Source organism: Phaenicophaeus curvirostris, chromosome 15 (genome assembly GCF_032191515.1).
Source record: "Phaenicophaeus curvirostris isolate KB17595 chromosome 15, BPBGC_Pcur_1.0, whole genome shotgun sequence".
Lineage (NCBI taxonomy): Eukaryota > Metazoa > Chordata > Aves > Cuculiformes > Cuculidae > Phaenicophaeus > Phaenicophaeus curvirostris.
Genome location: NC_091406.1, coordinates 10794638 through 10814956, shown reverse-complemented (window position 1 = coordinate 10814956; position 20319 = coordinate 10794638). Strand labels below are relative to the sequence as shown.

Below are 20319 nucleotides of genomic sequence, written 5' to 3'. Positions count from 1 at the left end.
TGCAGCTCAGTTTTTTACTAGAAAGACCTGCAATTTATATCATGTGGCAGCAGCCCTGGATTCGAAATGAACCAATTTTAAGCTGATTGATGCTGCTTGGGAAGGAGCTGAGGACTGACAGCAGTAAAAGTGTACAAAGGAGTCTGTATCTGAGTGAAGAATTTTTAGTAAAATGATCAGAACCCATTTATATTACTAAATCCCCGTGGTATAATACAAACTGTAGCATGTGCCACACACACATCATGGGCATCAAAGAAGTGGAAATGCCTGTATTTGATGGAGGTGAGAGACGAGGAGAGACAAAGGGAGATGGGGGTTCTGGGCTCATCCTGCCCTTGCAAAGGGAGGTGATAAAGCTGAAGGGATGACGTTTTCCCATACTGCTGATTTCTCACTTCTCTTCTGTGCCTGTAGTTTGATTACATCAGGCTGTCACAGGCCTACTACAGTGTTGTAAATCACTCTGGCTGTAGAAAGCGCTTTAGGTGAAAGATATCTAGCATGCCAAAGCAAGGTGTGGACCTCTGCAATGATCTCTCTTGGGATCCCAGTGAACCTGGGAATAAATGAAGAATTTAACTGCCTTCTCTCCATCTGAGAACTGAACTTCCTTTCCTCTTACTTTCCTAGCATCTTTTTTTTTTTTTCTTCCCCTTATCCTATATGCTTTCTTCCCTAAGGCTCGCTTGGTTCCTTGTTCCCATCCCTGGGATCCAGCACAGACTTTTCCTGGGTTTGTGGCAGTCATCCTGTGAAAGGGACAATGAAGGCAGGTCTGTGCCAGCTGCCGCAGGGAAAGAAGGATGGGTGTGCAGGATCTGCCCTTCCTCCATGATTCATGCCTTCCAGCCGGCCAGCAGTGGGGACAGGGTCCTCTTTAACCAGAAAACGGACAGAGGAAAATGTGACATGGTGCCAATGGGTGGATGCTCTTGAGCTCCTGCAAACAGCCTGTCCATTCTGTGGTGCCTCCTTGATTTTTCTCCGGGTGGCTGAGGCTTTTCTTCTCCACTGTGGTGGAGGTGTTGCAGTGCTGCTGGTTGCATGGCACTCCTTCTGCTTATCTTCCCATCACCCTGTGGCTTTCACACATCCCCAGGCCGCAGGCTGCTGCTGTATGCCCTGTCTTTTGGTGACTTTTATTTTCTGGTGTTATCTAGGACTGCAGTATGAGTGATAACCTGCGTGAAAAATAGGCTTCCTTGTGATCTGGTAGCATGAAGAGAGCAAGTGTTTTCCTTTCTTAATTCCACCTCCCAGAGCCCTTCTACCCTACTAGCACCACATCTTGAGGGCTTTGCAGTGGCGGTGAGTCACTGAGCAGTGAATTACAAATTACGTTTATGGCTGTCTTTACCTGGCAGCATGGATCTTGGAGATTAGGTTTGGGAGGTATAATTAAGGTTAGTGAATTTATTGTTTCAATACTGCCTTTGATAGAATATTTAGAGTTTGGGCAAGAAAAACCTCTCACTCAAATATTATTTTTTCAGTGCTGATACCATATTAAATTAGCCAAAACAGGTATGTTTTAGCATGCAAATTGCTGTTGACACATTATGGAGAATTCCTTGTGCTCCTGTTTTCCTCTGCAAGCTTAGCTTTCTGATAGTTTATCATCAACTGTAGTCTGGTACTTGACCTTTTTGGGAAGGAAGAAGAAATACTTGGAGAAACTTGTTTGGACTCGATGATCCAGTTGGTCCTTTCCAACCTAGTGATTCTACGATTCTATGAAATACCTCCCTTGGCAAGTGGTTTGGGTGCTCTGGGGGTAATCCCCACTCCCCACACTGGCAGCAAGTCAGCCCATGTCCCTGCAGGCTTGGAGTGGCTCTGGGAGGGCCAGGAATGAGGAGAACAAGGGCGGAGGTGAGACCTCTCCCTGTCTCGTGCTGCAGGTGAAAGTTCAATTGATGAAACTATATTGTGCAATTTTACTCTCGGGTAGGTGGACAGCTTGCACCAGGCATCCCAGAGTTATCCCAACGGCATCAGTGGGGGCTGGCTGATGTGTTCAGCCCTGCAAACTGCAGCTGCCATTTTTTGTTGATTCGTTGTTTTGTTGGTTTTTTTTAAGAAAAAATTTAGCTGAAAAATGGAGGAAATGTTGGGTTTTAGACAATTAAGTTGTGTGTCTTCCTCCTTAGCTGAGAATTTCTGCCTATAGAGCTGCTGCTGGCATTGCCTCTCTCCTGGCCTGGGGAGCGCTGGCATGTGGAAGCTACCAGCACTTCTGGTAGGGACCCAAAACCTTGGAGTTAGCACACAATTTCGGTCAACAGAAAGTTGAGATCCCGTATTTTTTAACTGCACGCATGCATGCTGCAAATGGCTGATGAAATGGCCAATGAAGAAGGCTTTGTGTTCAGCCATGGAGAGTGCCAAGCCAGCTGGGATGCTGCACAGCTCTTCAAAATGGTGAGTTTTCCTGATCTGAAATCAGGAAGAGAATTAGTGTTTAAATTTTAGCAAAGAAAGAAACTCAGCTCGCTATGTGTAAAATGTTCTCTTGGTTTTTCACTATTATTTTTCAAAAAAATCTTCCCCCTTGATGAGTCATTTAAACCATAAAAATTATCTGTTTAATTTTAGTGGTTAGGTTTTACTGTTCAAATTGAAACGTTAATTGAAATGGATACTCATCTGCTGATCTTAGCAAATCAGCATTTTCCAGTTCCCTTCCTCTCCCCCCACCCCTCCACCCACCTCCAGGAAATAAAAAAGTCTGTTTGGAAAGTTTCCAGTGAGTTCTGAGGTTTCCATTTGGGGGGTGACTGCTTTCCACCTGCCAACAGGTGGCTACTTGAAGCCCCAAAAGCCTGGTGGTTTTTTATCAGTCAGTGAATTTGACCAGAGGCTTTTCAGGCTTTCTCTCTTTGTATCTCTGCGGTGAGGTTACGCTTGGAGAAGAGCACAAAGATTAAGGTTAGTAGTCTTTAGAGGTTTAGTTATACTGGAAAACCTGGGCAGTGCTAAATTTCCCTCTGTCTTGCTTGAGTCGTAAAAAAGCAGGTGCAGTTCAAGGTATGTGGTATGAGCTGAATTTTGTGTGAAATCTGTGTTTAAATGCACAGGAAGCAGGGTTGCTGCGCTTTGCCTGCTGCTGGGGCTCCTCTGCTATGCCTCTGCGTTCACAGGTTTTGGGCCCTGGGACAGTGTAAGTATCCCAGGGTAGGACAGCATTCCCCTTGGAGTTGCATTGCATCTTGCTTTATGCAGTCCCAAAGGCTTCCTGTGGGGCTCCTCATGCCTGAGTAGAGCACAACCCTTCCCTGTTAAGTGCATTAGCTCTTACCGTAAGCCATGAGGCCAGTCTCCCAAGTCACCACTTAACAGCAGTGTTCTGGGTTTGCAATTAGTGCAATTTCTCGGAGAACTCCAGCCCTTGGCAAGGACTGTCTGAACTCAGAATTGCTCCCAGTCCTCTCCTGCCATCACACAGGTGAGGGCAGCACTAGGCTCTCGCACCTGCCCCATGACTTGCCTGCAGTGGCTGTGGGCACACATCATCTGCGGAGGCTTCCTGTCTGGCTTGGGGTTATGGACACCTGAACTTGGCATCTTTGCATCCTTTCTATAAATGGAGGAATGCAAGGGCAGTGTGCTCCATAAGGGAGATGTGCTGCTGGTGCAGCAGGAGGTGGAGTGAGGATGCTGACAGGGACACTGTTCATGCAGGAGCTGGGCTGATTCGTGCTGTCCGTAGGGCTGTCTATCTGGGGCTCTGGATTTGATCAGCCTCTGTCTCTACTAGAGAAAGTTTTATTGTCAGGTGTGAGATGGTAGAAAGGAACACGATCATGGGACTAAGACGTGTCTTTTCCTTTGGAGACCCTGATTTCGGCAGTTAAAACTTGGAGGTTTGCCATGTCTCGTTTTCCACCTGTAATTGCACGGGCTGCATTGGAGCACTCTTGATGGACACCACCATGAATTCAAGAAGAATGAAATCCTCCCTCACGTGAAGGGAACCACAGCCACGTCTGCCTTTCTGCTGACTGTGCTTGCTTGGAAGATGGGGTTTGTGTTTAGGGAAGGAACAGCAGGGAAAACAGACAGTTAGCAAGAAGTCTGATGCAAGAGGAGCATCCTGAGGCTGGTGTTTCTGACCAACAGTGCTCTCCCAAGTGGTAGGACTACAGCTTTTTTAGCCTTGCCTATTGCTGAAATGCCTCCTTTGTCTCATCATGTTTGGGCCTGCCATAGATTTAAAAGTTTGCATTAATTTCAGGGAAGGAATGTACACTTGTCTGCTTCTCATCTGGATGGGGAAGGTTTTTGGGAGGGGAGGGGTTGAAGAGAAATCGGATCATGTGCTATTTCAGAGAGAAGCTAAGGACAAGTCATTCCAAGTCTTTGGCAAGTGTGCAGCTCGCAGTGGGGTGGCACACCCATAAAGTCTGTTTGCTGAAATGTTTGACTGAAGGTTGCCTCTTGATGTGAAGCACCATGTTAGATGTGAAACTAGGTCTGTAACAGTTGAAGCGTTTGAGCACAACCCTCTCCCTTGCTGCACCTCAGCTGTTCAACGCATGAAATAGGGAGAATGCATTGGTATTTCTCCACAGTTGTTTCCATTTCCACAACAGAATAAATCTCAGAATTTCCCAGTCTTCAGAGGAGACTTGCTATAGAGGGAAGGATGTGGGTGAACATGAATCATCTTTGCAGCCTTTCCTATGGCTGCTGCCGCTGTGATGGTTGTGGTGGTGGTGCTTCTGTGGTCTTTGACAGGTTGCACAACTCTTCCTTGCTATGATGCCTAGGCTCTTTCCAGGGGTAATTCCCAGTGTGACACAGCCTCAGCTGTGCTGCAGGAACATTCCCATGGGCAGGATGGGGAAGAGGAAATGGCACAGACCAGCATCACCCACAGGTATGGCTGTTCTGTTCCCAAGCCTGTCTGCTGGTAAGAATAATTTCCCACAGCTGGTTCACTGTGATGAATTATGTATGCCATACCGCTTGTTTGGTGGCATTAATGCTCTCTTCCAGTGTCTGCATTGAGTTTTTAAGCTTTCAGTGCTCATCTGTGCAGACTGGGACCTGCCTGCCCGGCCTAATGCCACGTAGAGGCTGCAATTATCAGAAATTAAGTGGAAAATGGATTAGAAAAGTACAGTAAAGAGTATGACAACTTCCAGGATTCAGCGTCAATGAACTGAACGTAGGCAGCGATATATTTTAATCACCCAAGAAGCAGACAGGGGTCAGCAACTTCATGAGTAGGCTGTGTTGATGGAGTTCACTTGGTGTTCTTCTCCACATTTGAGATTTTCCTTTTCTTTTGTTAAACACTAAACTCTCTTCTTAGTCTCTCCCAAATATACTCTTGATTGGCTTACAAAAGGAGAGAAAGCTGGCAGTGCTTTTCAAGAGTTGTTTGGGCCATCCAAAAATAAGTGGTAATCATGGATCCCACCATACCTTATAAGAGGTGAGTTTGGGGAAGGTGTGGCTTTGTCTTCCCTGTAGTTCCTTTATGGGTGCCTCAGAGTGGGTACCCAGAGCTACTCATTTGTTTTGAAAACATGTAGAATTTGAATGTCTTGAAAGATGATTTTTTTAATGCTCTTGGAAAGGCACCATTTAAAATGAGCACAGATCAGACACAGAAATGGCTGTGGAGAGCAGGGAGATCAAAGAAAGATGCATCTGGAAATGAGGATATTTCTCTTTCTCCTTCCATGACTCTTTCACCCATCCGCTGCAATTCGCACATGGTGTTGGTTGCAATGGTGACGTTGGTGGCTAGAAACTCCCACCCTATCATCTCTAATAAGCAAACATGATAATCTTCTAGTGATTTCTGGGTTTAAGTTTCATGGCTGTATTATGAAACAGGAGGCTCCTTACACCGAGGTTAATACAGGCTTTAAGGGGCTGGATGCTTGCGGCTGAGTGCTTCGTGCCCTGGGAATCCCAGCAGTCCCAGGGAGTGTGCAGTCCCCGTCATGATCTTGGTTGCATGAGCTGGAGCTGAACACAGTTGAGCTTCCCTGTCAGAGAATCAGTGAGTGCTTGGGCTGGAAGTGTCTCCCTTCCTGAGGAGTCGAAGCTTTTTGCCTGGTTGCTTTTGGAGAACCCTTGCACTTGGACCAAACCTGGAATGCTGCTGCATCCACTGAGCCCCCACCTGCAGGAGGAGCCTGCTGGCTCCTTGAGCTTGGTCCATGTGCTTTATGGGTGAACACCTGGGGTAGCGCAGACCTGGCAGTGCCTTGGTCCTGGGGCTGCCCAGACCTGGGGGCGGCAGTGCGGGCGGAGGTGTGTGTTCTACCCAGCTCCTCACCCGCTGCCTCCTCAATGGTAGTGAGCTGTTCACAGGCACCAATGTCTCCCTCTGTCTAATGCTTCCTGTGATTTCATAGGAAATTGCTCTTGCAGTGGCAGCTGCTGCCAATTTGTGTAGTCTTTTTTCCTCTGACTTCAGTTCATTCTTTTTTGTATATTGCTAAGCAATGCTTAAAAGTTTTCCATCGGGTTTTCAGAATCCAGCCTCTGTGATGCCATTTCCTAGTGCTTGAGGAGTTCAGGATTGCTTCTGCCTGGTAACGTGTAAAAGGTGCTTGAACTCCTCATCCCTTGCACCAGAAAAGCAGGGACTGGGGAGAAACTCTGATCATCAAGAAACCACTCATTTGTGCTGCCCTTCAGCTCCCATTACTGCCTTTGAACAACCAACTTGTTTTGGTCATTACATGGTGCTGCACCAGGAGAGTCCTTCTCCAGGCTTAAGCTCCTCGGCTCAGCATCACCAGCGCTTGGCATCTGAGCTTGCTCTGTGTTTGCCCTTCTGTATTCTGCACTGTTGTGTCCCCCCACCCTTTTCCTCACAGACAGTTCATGTGGATGTGGGGGAGGGGCCTCTTGCAGGTTTGCAAAGAGACTAAACATAGGTAGCCTGTGAGCCACTGCCAGATGTCACTCTTTTTCCCAGACTATCTGCTTGGCAGATGTTCCCCAAACCAGCTGGCTCCAGGGCACAAGAGCGCTTTGATCTGCAGGAGCATGTTTTCAAAGTCTCTGGTTCTCAGCACAGCAGCTGTGCCCGTCATCACGTCCCGGTGGGGCCAGGGTGCTGCTGTGACAGTGGGCAATTGCAGGGCACGGGTCCCTTTCCCCCTGTGTTTGGAGATCAGTGAGGCACTGTCCTTTGGTGAGTCAAATTTGGAGGAGGATTCTTCTTCCTGTAAAAGGAGACCTGACTAATGCCCTGCTCAGCATGTGGAGGTCAGGATGAGCAGTGCATGAGAATGTCCCCATCTGGACTTCACCGCCATAGGGACAGAAGGGCACATGCTGCTGGCAACATTCCCTCTCTCATGAGGGACAAGGAGTTGGGGGTGTGAGATGAGAGCAGGCTTGGCACCTTTCCCTCATGGCAAGCTGTTGCCTTCTCTCCATAGCGAGGCTGTTGCTCTCACAAAGAGGCTTCTGTGAGTTTGCTGCTGTGCCCTCAGCTGGACTGTGAAGCCATTTGTTGAATTCCTATTTCCCCCCTCCCCACACCTTTTCCTTTCGGGTGATGTCAAGCTGACTTCTCTGCTCTGGATAACGGACATGTCTGGTGCAGGCAGGGATTAGGTCAGCACTCACTTGCTAGACCAAGAAGGAGGAATATGGGTTTGTGCCAAACCTCCGTCACACAGGCAAAGCAAATCCTCTTGATAAGAGAAGGGGGGAACTTCCCTCACTCTGCCCGCAATCAAAGCTCATGGCCTGGCTCCAGCATCGGCTCCTGCTCTTGTGCAAGAGTGGAAGAGTTCGCTCTCCTCCCCTGGGTATTTCATGGCTCCCTGGCCCGTGATGGTGTATCTAGCTGTTCAGTGACAGGAACCACCATACCCTCCATAAGTTGGCAAAGACTTCCTTTCTACTCTGCAACCCTGGTGCGTGACACACAAGCCCTAATGCTCAGTAATGGAGAGCCTGGACTTTAGAGCAGCTTGACAAAAGCAAATCCCACAGTGCCCCTGCTGCAGAGGACTTGCTGCCATGCCCTTCAGGCTCATTTTTATCTTTAGGAATTTGGGACCGCTGTTTAGCATTTCAGCCTGACATTTTCCTTTCCACTAGATCAGATTTAAAGGAAAAATAATCTATTTTTTCTCACTTTTATATTTTAGAGGGGAAAACTTTTCCAATGTAATGTGTAAAGCAGAAGATAAGAAGCAGAGTGACACCTTATTACCTACTAGCACTTGGCTTGAAGATATTTTTTTATTTGGTTTTTTTCAGAGACTTCTTGGAGTTTGATTCCAGTTGGGAAGCAATAGCGCATGCTGACAGGCTGTTAGACCTGCGGCCCTACTTCTCCAGCAGACTATCCCTCTGGCATCACACCATCAGTTCTTATTTGGGCAAAGCCCTTCCTGAATGCTTTGCTTCCTGGGAATACTGCTGAGCACATACATTCCCCTCTCTTTAGAATCCCCTGCAGCCTGCAGCACTCTTAATTGATTCAATTAGGATATTATCTTACGGGTTTCCTGTTAATGAAGAAGCTGTCTGCCAATGTGTTAGCTGTTGATACAAAGCTGCTTTTGAGAAGCTTCCTCTCCCTGGGTGGCCGGGCCCTCGTTATCTCCTGGTCAGTTAATGGACAGCTTGGCCATGGGGACAGCAGTGCTCCCAGGATGTGCACAGACCTTCATCTGTGGCTCACTCCAGACAGACTCACAGCACAGATATTTCTGGGTTAATGAGAAAACCAGGTAATGGATAAGATAAATTGGTGGTGGAGATAAATGTAGATAAGTATGCCCTGTCCCGATGTTCTGTTGTGGGAAGCCTCGCTGCAGGTCAGATATGCTGCTGGAGCATCCGTGCTCCAGTCCTGATTGAGGGAGCCAGGGCCTGGCAGCTGTGGGATCACCCTCCCTGCTGCAAAGGGATCAGTGAAAAGTGTGAGATGACAGCTTCCTGCATAATAAAAGCACACCAAAATGCTTTCAACTGCATTTACTCCAATTTTTTGCCTTGTTTTTGGTGTGTGTGTTGGTTTTGGTTTTTTTAAGGTTCAGTCACAAATACTTAAAATAATCTTGGAAGGGGAGCAACAATAGGTTTATTGTTTCTTTTTCCCTTCATTTTTCTTCCTGACTTTTGCTGAGAGCGAGACTTGGCCTCTCTGCACTCTTCTGTGCTTGGCAGAAAAAGCTGTGCCCCAAAGGGCTGGCTGTGTGTCAGCCTCTCTCCTGCCCTGTCTCCCCTCTCCCAGGGGTCTTGGATGGCAGGATAAGTCCTCCCTCCTGGAAATGTGGTGTGAGCAGTCTTGTTTGGAGCTTGGATGGAAACTTAAGCTGCTGAGATGATTTATGGGAGTGCCAGCCGTCTCTCTTCCATAATTCCTTGCCTGCTGGGAAGTGTGTTTCCCCACTGAGGCTGAGGAGAAGGATGCTTTCCCAGGAAACCTGCCTTGTGACAGGCGTGCCTCCTTTTCTGCGGATCATCTTCTGGTGCCTGCGCTGTGCATCGCTGTGCCAGGGTTTGCATGATTGCTGCACTTTTACCCTTTTTCCTTGCTTTTTCCAGAGCTGTGTCTGCTCTCCTTGGCTTTCCTGGGCAAGAGCAATGTAACAACCAGCACTGTAGTCCTCCTGCAAAATCAGCAGGAGTAAGCTGGACCATAAAGGGTACAGGGAGCCTCAAAACCTAGAGATCTGCCAGCTGGCATCGTGTGGGTCTCTGGCAGCATCTCTCAGCTCTGGAGCTGACCTTTTCCCATTGCTGCTCTGTGCTTTCCCTTGCTGCAGCTTTACAGCATGTAGTGCTACGGAAAAGCCATCAGCCTGTTACCCAGGAACTGAATTTAAACAGACGTGTGCTCTTATATCTTGCTGCCAGTGCTAGGGTTGTTTTCTTTGGAGTAAGTTTTTCACTGTGCTTCAGCCACAGCCTTTTAAAACGGATGAGCCTGTATTTACCGCTGCATTCTCTGGAGCTGTGTGATGTGGTAGCCAGGGTGGGTGGCATCCGTGGGACTGACCCCTCTGCCTTGCTTCTTCCCCACCGTCTCCTCTTTTTGCACATGCCAAAAGGTGCTCCAGGCACCTTGCATCCTCTTTTCTTCCCTCCATCAAGAGAAGAGATAGCAGCTTCTGAATGCACAGGCATAATGGTACCAGCTCACAGCAAGCAGTGCAGGATTCAGTCAGGCTCGGATGATGCTGGTGGCTCTGAGCTGGGCTGGAGCAGAGCAGGGTGGCTGCCGCAACAGGATCCCCACACAGGCTTCTGCTTGCTGACCATCCGCTGCAAGAGTCGCTTTTGGTCAAGAAAAAGGAAATGGAGAACTTCTGGACTGAAGTTCTGGCTGGGTTTGGTGGAATCACATGGTTGGGAGCAGATCTGGCCAGAGGCACAGTCCAGGCACGTGCATACAGGAGAAAACACAGCTTGCACCATTTGTGTCTTGAAGGCTCTCAGTGCTCCCAGGAGCGAGAGATCCTCAGCTTGTGTTCAAAAAATGAGAGGAGGGGAAAGCTTCCAGTGACTCAAGTATTGCGTTATTTAACAGCAATCAGATGTGCAGCATTTGAGACTTGTTTTGCTCGCCCTTTACCAGTCACGAGCTTTCCCAAGCTCTTCCCAACAGGAAGAGCAGGGCCAGAGGCACCTCTCCACTGTGGCACAACATAGTTGTTTTGCAGAGTAACAGCAATGTGGTGTCATCCTTTGTTTTGATGGTCTGAGGAAAGAGCAAGGGGCCCTTGTGTGCTCATGGAGGCTGGGGAAGTGGGAGCCTGCGGTGCCTTGGGGAAGCGAGTCCTCCCTCAGCCATGCTCAGGCTCACTTTGTGGCTGCTGGTAATGTCACTGCAGTCCCTGGTTATTACTGAGTCCGGAGTAATTTTCTTTGTTGTAAATGCTTTAGAATTTGTTTTGAGAAGAAGCTGTAAACAGGGTCCATTTCTGCTTAGTGTCATCCTGCTTTTGAGTTTTCTTGTTTTCATTTTGAAGAGAATATTTGAGAGCTTCTTTTGGTTTTCCTGTTGTCTTTGGGAGTGTTGGGGGAGGTTTTTATTTCTTCTCAAAATGTAGGAAAAATATCTCCTTCCTTCTGCCCCCTCTCCACTAAACCTCAAGAATTTTATTCTGGTTCATTTGAGATCCAGTAAAAAAAAAATGCAAGTATGGCATGTGCAGGGGTGGGGATGGCTATGTTGATAAAAAAGGGCTTAGTTTTAGTATTACAGTGCTTTAAACAAGCTCTCGTCTAACAGTAGAGGGGTCCACAGCCCATAGCAGAGATCTCCTGTAAAAAGCATGTGGAAAAATAGCTGCCAAAGAACAGGAGCCATGAAAAGCAGGGAGCGAGGTGGCACATCTCCACAGGGTATCAGGACCCTAGAGTCTGTCCCTCTGTGAACTCTATGGTGAAGGGGCTCCTGATGTTATGTGACACAGCAGCAGACAGGAGGAAGCGTGGTTTGTGCATCTGAGTTCCTGGTGGTGCTGGTCCTCCTGCCAGGCTGTGTGAGGGCTCCCTGCAAGATGCCTCTCAGGGGATTAATGGCTTGGGCTCTTTGGTTGCATAATCATCTTTTTTGCATGCAATACTTTAAATTTAATCGGACCAGAGGAGAATAGTTGTTTAGACTTTGTAGGTGCTCAGGATGCTTCCTCGGCAGGTTGTCTCTAGTGCTTCCTTAAGTGCTTAATTACTAATGCAGAGTGTGATGGCTCCAATAGGAGAGGGCAAGGCCCATTTCAAACACTCTGGGGACCAGGGAGCTCTTCAGGTGATGGGAAACGGAACTCAGAATCATGTCCCAGAGAAAACAAGGGAGCGTTTGTATCCTTCTCCCCATCCTTCCAAAGGAGGGAATGTCTAAATGGTCAAATGGATGGCTGGGCATACTCTTTCTTCTTTTCTGCTCTGCATAAAGTGCAAAGCCCAATCCAAATGGTATTTTCCTGCAGGACCAAGTAAAGGAAATTATGAGAACATGGATCCTGCCAGGATATCGGTATTAAGCATCATAGCAGCTGCAAGGAAGTTATTTGTACGTACTGAAGCACCAGTGCAGGCACCCAGCAAAAGCAGGTTATCACCTCTCTTTTCTGACTAAATGTACTTACTGCAGTTGTATCAGTCAGGAAATTATTTGCTTAATGCTGAAGATACCATTAAAAATTCCTCCTCAGAGTCTGTGTAGCATAAAGCATTCCCCAAACTTGACATTATAACTTTATGCCCTTTTGCAGGGAAGTATAAGTTCAGTGCTGTGAGTCCTAGTCAGCTGCAGTCCAGGAACTGTGTCAATGCTGGACAATGCTTCACCTAATAAACTTAAATATGCCTTTATTGAGGAGCTCCTTAGATCTAGTAACTGAGGTCCATCAGGATGAAGCTTAATAGTTGCAGAAATACAGATTACATAAATCACCCATGCTGAGCAGAGTGATAGTGATGAGCAACATCAGTAGTGAGGAATGTCTTGAAAACAGCAGAGGTGACGCTAAGATCTTGTGCTTCTGGCGCTGCTTTGGAGATGCTTCTCTCGGTGCTGCAGGTCGCTGTACCCTGGCTGATGGTGCTGTGTACGATGTGGCAGGACACTGCTGGTTTGGAGAATGAACTTCTCCTCCTCCTGGGGAGAGCAGCCTTCTGTTGTGCAAGTTTAATCACTGACTTTAATCACCTCTCTTGCATGTCCTTTTCTAGATGCAAATGCTGGACAAGTTTCCAATGGAAGGAGGGCAGAAGGACCCCAAGCAAAGGATCATCCCTTTTCTGCCAGGTAGGCAAGTGAACTCCAGCAGATACCATGCTGATTTTGGCATGATAGGAGGTTTTTCCCTGTCTGTGTGAGCATACACATGCTTTAGCTCTTATCTCCTGAACCGTATGAGCAATAGCAAGTTCTTGGCTTGCATGGTGTCCATTAAAACATCTGTAACTTTTAGCCATGTGCCTAGCGAGTGTTAAACTCCTCAGTCATTCTCTATTCCTCCATAAATAATTAGTGGAGGACTTCAGATAAGTAACTCTGCTTGCAAAGCATCCTCCAGGGGCCACCCCCTTTTGGAAGGTGGCTGGCCAGCATGGCACAGGGCTGAGGATGGTGTGAGGCTCCCCGGGAACTGCTCATACACTGTTTTTCCTGTCCCATGCGACTCAAAGGGCCATCCAGAGAGAAGGAAATAACAGTGGAATTCCACGTGTTACACCAAGCTGACAGACAGCCTTGGCTTCCTCTCATGATGTTGGGGACTGGTTGCTCAAAAACAGGGTTTCTGTGGCATGACGTGTGCCCTGACAGCCCAATGGGCAGCTGAGCATTTGTGTGCCCAAGGAACAGATGCAATGGTCTGTTCCAAACTTTGTAGTGCGCGGGATTGCTTGTGGCTGCCCTTTGTGATGCTGCTGCTACAGGGGAAAAAAAACCCTAATATGCCTTGTAAAAGTAACCAGCCTCAGGGGGCCTTAGGAGTCTCACATGTGCCTGTAGCTAATGACTTTGACCACAGAGTTATCTTTATCCCCACCTCCAAGTAGCTACTGGGCATTTTTAGAAATGTCATCGCTTCCAGTGACTGTCAGGTCCATTTAGTGCAGCCCTTTGTGCTGTGCCCTGCCTCCTGGCTTTTCTGGGAACATAAAAACATTTAATGGGCTTTACTTTTCTCTGACTGGCATGAAGAAAATTATTTATGCCCCTTTCTGAGCAAGAGAGTCTTTTCTGGGCTTTCCATAGGAAGTTCTGATTCTGGCTTGTCCTTGCGACATCAGTAAAAGCAAAGTACACCTAAGATTAACACAGCAAAAAAGCCCTTGCTGTACAAGTACTCTGCCAGCAAGGAATGGGAAGGAAAAATGGAAGCCAAATTGGCAAAAGGCATAGCTTGGAAAAATTTGATATACAGTTTGGCTGTGCTGCACTTGCAGAAAATTCCCACCAAAATGCTGCTATTTTTGGAAGGTGGCAATTGAGCTCAAGAAGCCTGGTCAGAACACTGCTTCTCACAGCACACTCATGGATATTTTTTCCTTCTTCTTGGTGTTGAAATAGTTTCCCTTCGCTAAGAGGCATGTCACTGGGATTTCCACTGGGGGGAAAAGGGCGTTGAAATTGCTGGGAAATAAAGCTTGACTCTTGTGTAAGAGAGCAGTTTTGGGGAGTTAGGATGCCCATTCTCTAGAGGAGCTTGTGCATGTGTGTGTGTGTGTCCTCTGCAGAGACATTTGCCCTTTTGCTCCGGTACCCTTTTTGTAACAGTATTAAATAAAACTGTTTTCAGAGGTAGGCTTGGAAAACCGCTAGTCCATGCTTCTCCCAGAAATTTTTCTTGACTTTTCATTTCTGCAGTGGCTTGCAATAGCCAAGAAGAGAGACTACGGGTGTATAACAGCTGGCACCTGCAGCTTTACCACTTGGTACTTTCAGGTACCAGCACAGGGCAAGGTGTGGTGTGGTGAGAAGATCCCAGCACAGGATTATGTACCTCCAAGCAGGAGGTAGCCGCTGGAAAGACAAATAATCTTGCATCTGCCTGTCCTCGTGGAGCAGCTTCAGAAGTAGTCTTGCTTCAGAGAGGCTATGCTATTAAGAAGTGGGAATCATGTTGTCTTTGCTGTCCTGCTTTTGCTGCGTGTCACAGAGCAGCCAGAAGCTGGTGCTTTTCTCTGTAGCAAGATGATGAGCTATACCCTCTCTACTGACATGGCTTGCAAGCTGTATCTACTTCTGAAAGAGGATTTCATGCAGGCGTAAGGGGAGGCTCTTTTAATAGTTGGTGGCTGTCCTAGAGGATGTGTAAAGCAGTATGGTTCCTTTCTGGAGCAGTTTTTGGTCTTCCCAGTTTGGGAGTGGCAATGGGTTTTGTTGCTTAGAGCTGAACCTAGACTTCATCTCTCTATGCCTAGGGGTGCCGTCCAGATAAGCACAATGCAAACAGCCTGGGTTTCCTGCTCTGCTGTGCTTAGACTTGCTAAGGTTTTGCTCATGTTCAGCTTCTGTGAGTGCTGTAGTTTGTTCCCAGTCCCATTTTGAGCAACATTTTCAGCATCTGAATTTCATTACCAGTGGAGATTTGGCTCCAGTGGTTTACTGAAAGTACGCTGCTTTCTGGGAAGTCCATTGTAGAGTAATATTAGATGTTGTGGACACTGCAGTTCTCAAAAATGTCTGCTGCGACCCTGTGCCTCCTGCAGCTTTGGCTTTCTTAGTGAACCCCTAAGCATCCTAAACACAGAGTCACCACCGTGACCTGAGAAGGTGCCATCTGGGTTTGTCTGTCAGGCTAGTTTCCTGGAATGGGAAGAGTTCTGTGGTTACTCTGTAGTTACAACATTCAGCCCACAGGAACTCTGTTTGCTTTGTGTTGCTCTGTTTTGTTAATGTTTGCTTCGAGGATTTGACTTCTTGGAAATATCTTAGAGACGTTGGGTCTTTTGAAGCAGGTCTCTGATGTTATCAGCAAATGCTGTTGTAAGTGCAAATCCTTCAGCTCACTGAGGTCTTCTGAAGTGGAGTCATAAAGCTGGGTCCTCCCGAGCTGAGCAGAGCAATTGCACTTGAGGTTTGGGGCCAAGGGTTGTCCCTTACCAAGTGCTGGCACCACGCTCATCCCAGAGCACAGCTTAGTGGGGTCTGGTTTGGCCTGGCAGGACATTGCAGTATTCCTGCACTGTGCCCAAAAAGCTTCTGCCACCATATAGGGGAATTTGAAGTGGACTCTTGGCTACTTTTGCTGGCTTTGAGCCACCAACGCAGCCTGCCTAACTTCCTGCGGTGCTGAGGATGGCCCCTCAAAACAGCTCTGGTAGCACTCAACCCATGCATGGCAGAGACTGCAGTTCCTGGAGCAGAGTCAGGAGCAGCTGGCGAGGGAGAAGAGACCTGTCACCGCCTGGCTCAGGGGACATCATGCTGGGCAGCTCTCTCCTTGCCTGCAAGAGTTTATACTGAGGGTTACGTGTGTATTGGCTGGGAGATGATGGTGTGGACACCCCAGAAAAGAATGAACTAAGAAAACAAATGAGCTCGGTTGGGCCCGCTGTGTAAGGGCTGTGCCAGATCTTTCAGGAAACAGCTTTTATAAGGAGAGTGGAGCTTTCCAAACTTCGTACAGCCCAAGTGTCCTGGAGCGGATCCTGGCCAGTCTGCTTCACTGGAAACGTGAGCCTCAGCAAGGAGGGGTTGCCTGAGGCTGATCTAACTTTGGCTGTAAAATTGCTTTTTAGGAAGCTTTAGCTATGGATAATGGTGAACTCCCAAGAAGGGAGGAGGAGAAAGGGGTTTCAGTGGGATCATTTTAAAATATAGAATGATACCTCCTTTGTACTCTCTTCCCAGCCTGCTAACTTGCTCAGCGTGAACATCAATGTTGCCCTCCTACTTTGGGGCTTTTCTCTCAGAACAAGGGTGGGGATGCCAATAGCTCCCGGCACGCGCCCTGTGGAGGAGGTGGAGGACAAATCATCCGTTTTCCCGCTACAGTACCTGATTTTGCCCAGTCCCAATGCATTTTCATCAGAGCTGGAGATAAAGAAAAATTCCTGATTACTATTTTCTGCTCTAGCAAGGTGGGCATTTCTGCTGTAGCACTGTTGGGTGGATGATCCCAGACTAGCTTTCAGTCTGTAATCAGTACGGTTGCCTTCTCTATAGGGTTTCCGCTGACCCTGCTAATGTGCAGACAGTATTACCACAGGCAGAATGCTGTGCTCAGGCAGTTGCTTGGCTTCTGACCTTTGAGCTGTCTTTAAACTATTTTGTTTCTTACAGCATTGTAGCCCACAGGAGAAATGGCCTTGTGACCTAGTGATGCCATGAAGAGCTTTACTGATTTAACCCAGGCCAAAATCCTATATCACAGGTAGCACCCCTTGCACCTTTGGGAGCTTCTCACTCTCTTCTTTATTCCAGGGAGGCTTCATCTCTTCTACCTGTTCCTCTGGCCACCTCATCCAACACCTGGGAGATGTATTTCCCCATCTCTTGTTGTACTTTGTATTTTTCTCAGTAATTGTTGGCAAATAAACAGCACTAACTGTGCTCCCTCCAGCAGGATCTCAAACTGTGAGAGTGCAAGGGGCTGTCTTGATAGGAGCACTGTTTAATTTGGCTTCATTTCGTAATGTATGGAACTCCATGCTTATGCTATACCCGGGACAGCCCCAGAGGCACATTGCTGGTCTCACGCTTTTTTTGCCAGGATATGCACATAGCGCAGGACTTTGCCAAACAGATGCTAAGTGCAGGGCTTCTGGAAACACCTCTCCCACGCCTGCTTCCCTGTCCTAGGAACAGCCCATGTAGCTGGCTGCTGGGACTAATTATGTGTACATTTGGGGCTGCTTTTTTTTTGAAGTGAGTTTGGAACCTGTGCCAGGGAAAATCTGGATGTGATTTGAAAGGTGCAGAGAAGTGAATTCTTTCCGAGGCAGTGGGGCAGGGGGAGAGTGAGGGGAGTCCTTCAGGGTAAAGCAAGAAGTGCAGCTGATTTTCCACTCTTGAAATATCTGGCTTGGTTCACAGCTATAAGCTACAGGGTGATGCATTTTGGAATCTCTGTCCCTCCAGCTTGCTGGAGATCCAGTAATGGCCTCTAGCTCAAGAGGGTCCTCAACCATTTTGCTGGTTGAAATGCCTCTACCTCATGTTTTTCAGCTCCTTACTTCCCAGTATAACTTCAGCTCTGTCTGGAGAATTCCCACAGGAGGGAATAATTTGCAGAGTCCAGTTTCCCTACATGTTTGTTTGGAGAGATTAACCTCTCTTGTGGCCTTCCTGCTCTTTCTCATACTATCGGAGACCCAAATTCCTTATCAGCCCTTTCCCCAAGCTCCCCTCTGACACTTTGCAGTCCATGATGAATGGCTGAGGCAGTGGGGGCCACACTTTGCAGCTCTGCTCCCGGCAGCCTTTGCTCTCAATCAAGCAGATAAAGCAAAGCAGCTTTGATTAGCTGCAAATGGGAGTTCTTCCAGTCCCAGGAAAGGAGAAGCTTTCTGGCACCAGAGGGGTTTTTGTGGGCAAACAGAGTATCTCCAGTGGAGCTTCTCTGACTGGTGCTGGCTGCGCTGCATGTGTGCTGGAGCTCATGCCCCACAGGGGTGACCTGCTGCAGGTGGTGGGCACCAGTCTCCTCCTCCTGCCCAGAAATAACCAAGGTTGTTTCTGCTGTTGAAGCCCTGAGCTCAGTGGTGTGCAACTTAAATGCAGAAGGGCAACCTCAGCTCCAGCTGTTGGACAGGAACGAAAAGCCAGCCTATTGTCCCCCTGTGTCCTGGTTGGTTTCAGTGAAACAGCTTTTGTGGGGGTAAAGGAGTGCATGAACTGTGGCAAAAGGAAGGTTTTAAGGAAGGATTTGGGGGGAACCATGGCACGGTATGGCAGCGTTTACAGGAAATCTCTCCCCAAGGCGAGGCACAGCATGGGACGGTTGTTGTTGACAGCTGTTGGGGGACAGTGCTGACTGGCTTGAGGTTCACAGGGACATGTTGGATGGATTTGCTACCTCTTCATCATGTTGCATGAACTCCTGGTGATGTAAGGTGGGCCTCTGGCCACAGTGGATGGAAATAAGTAACAGTGATGGAGGAAGAGGAGTGTGTCCACAGAAGAAGGAAAGAAAAGAGTACAGCTGCATTGGTGGGATATAGAGCTTTGTAACTGGGGAACTTCACACCCCAGGAGGCTGTGAGCTCTATCTGCTGACTGACGGAATCTTGAAACAGCATCAAGGTGCTCTGCTGTGGTTTTCCAGGTTTCCCTCCCAGCAGGGTGAAGGACACCGCTGGCTCCCTGCCATCAGCCCAGAGATCAGGGCGATGAAAGAGAGGAAATGGAAGCACTGTGACATTTTGAGTGCCAGAGCCGAGCAGATGGTGCCAGACAGGTCAAAAGGGGAGGGAAGGGAAGGGGTCAGACAGGGGAGGGAAAAAGCAGACATAAGTGCCCATGGTTGTCTTTCTAGGCTGCTTTGCAAGATCTTCCCCTCTCTATCCTCCTGCCGCTGCCCAGCTGGGGAAACGGGACACTCACTGCCTACTCAGAAGTCCTTCAGATGTGGTCAGACATTGGCTTTATTGTAGGCTGAGATCTTTTTATTAGGTTTCCTCACTCCCCAGTCTCTCTCTGAGAACCAGCTGGTGCCTCCAGTGCTGAAGTGCCTGTACTGGTATTTACTTGGCTGTAAAAATAAACCAGGGGTCAACAAGGAGATAAAACAAGTAAACAAATGCTCGAGCCAGCGAGGGGAGCTGAAGACTTGGCTTCTGCTGCTTTGTTACTCTTGAATTCATCTTGTCTTTGGGTAGGTGAAGACCTCAGTTGCTTGGAAGCAGTCTCTGAAGAGCACATCTGGGGATTTGGCCTCAGCCCAGGCATCAGCTCAGCCCTGTGTATGGCATGGGAAGGACACAGGGCTGGGAGGGCCTGGGAAAGAACAGCAGGGTGAGAATTAGCATTGCTTGCTCTTGGGGTTTATTCCCTGTAATGAATCCTCTGCCAAGGGCTGTCGTTCATGCGCTGCCCCTTTCTTGGGATAGAGGACACTGAGGTTTTCTCCTGGACATTACTGTGGCACAGGTCCTCTACCTTCCCAGCTGCTTTCACATTGTGTATCAAACTCTTGGTGGTTTCTGGAAATCACTGCATCAAAAGCTGTATGCTTTTAGTATATTTGGGTGGTGAAAATAAATTTTGACTCTGATGTTCTGCTGATGTAAATACTTAGGACAGCTTACTTTTTTAAAAAAATGAACTGATCTTTGTTACTCCAAAGCAATCCTACAATAATAATCTGTTCTGCGTTGCTTCATTCTCCCCAGCAGCTCTAAACAGCCAATGAGCGTGTGAAATGTGATATTGGGTATAGACAGGGAGGTGTATACAGGTAATATCCACTCACTTTTAAGAGTGAAGATCAGTGCAGAGAGAGTTCCTTTGCTTTGATTTTTAAGTTGTGCATATTCTAGCTCTCTCCCTTTTAATTTTATTTCTCTAACTTTAAAGGATGGATTGTATTGGTCAGACTTATCCAGTCAAAATGCTGATGGAGAATAATGATGCTGCCAGGTTGTGTTTAAACAGCAGATGCCAGCAAAGCACCTGACTTCTTCTAGGAAAAGGCAGGCAAGCAAAGTGCATGCAATGCTTTGGTGCATCTACAGTTATATTAATGTAATCTATAATAAATATAATCACTGGAATAAAGTGTTGTATATTCTCCCAAAGAAAGAATGCTTTCTAAATTGTGACTGGTACACAGAGTATCTTCAGAGTGTCTTCCTCGGAGGCACCACTTTTTCCCTGTAGCTATTATTAAGTTTTCAGGATCCAGAAAAAGCAGGCAG

The 20319-nt window shown here is 47.7% G+C and overlaps 1 protein-coding gene across 4 annotated transcripts in view; it reads left to right on the top strand.

The window, feature by feature from the left end:
* SH3PXD2B (SH3 and PX domains 2B) overlaps positions 1 to 20319 on the top strand; it is a 75436-nt gene that overhangs the window by 20608 nt on the left and 34509 nt on the right. For all 4 annotated transcript variants that reach the window (XM_069869448.1, XM_069869447.1, XM_069869446.1 and 1 more), the window contains exon 3: positions 12679 to 12754. In XM_069869448.1, coding sequence (XP_069725549.1) covers positions 12679 to 12754 — 76 coding nt within the window. The remainder of the gene's footprint in view (positions 1 to 12678; positions 12755 to 20319) is intronic.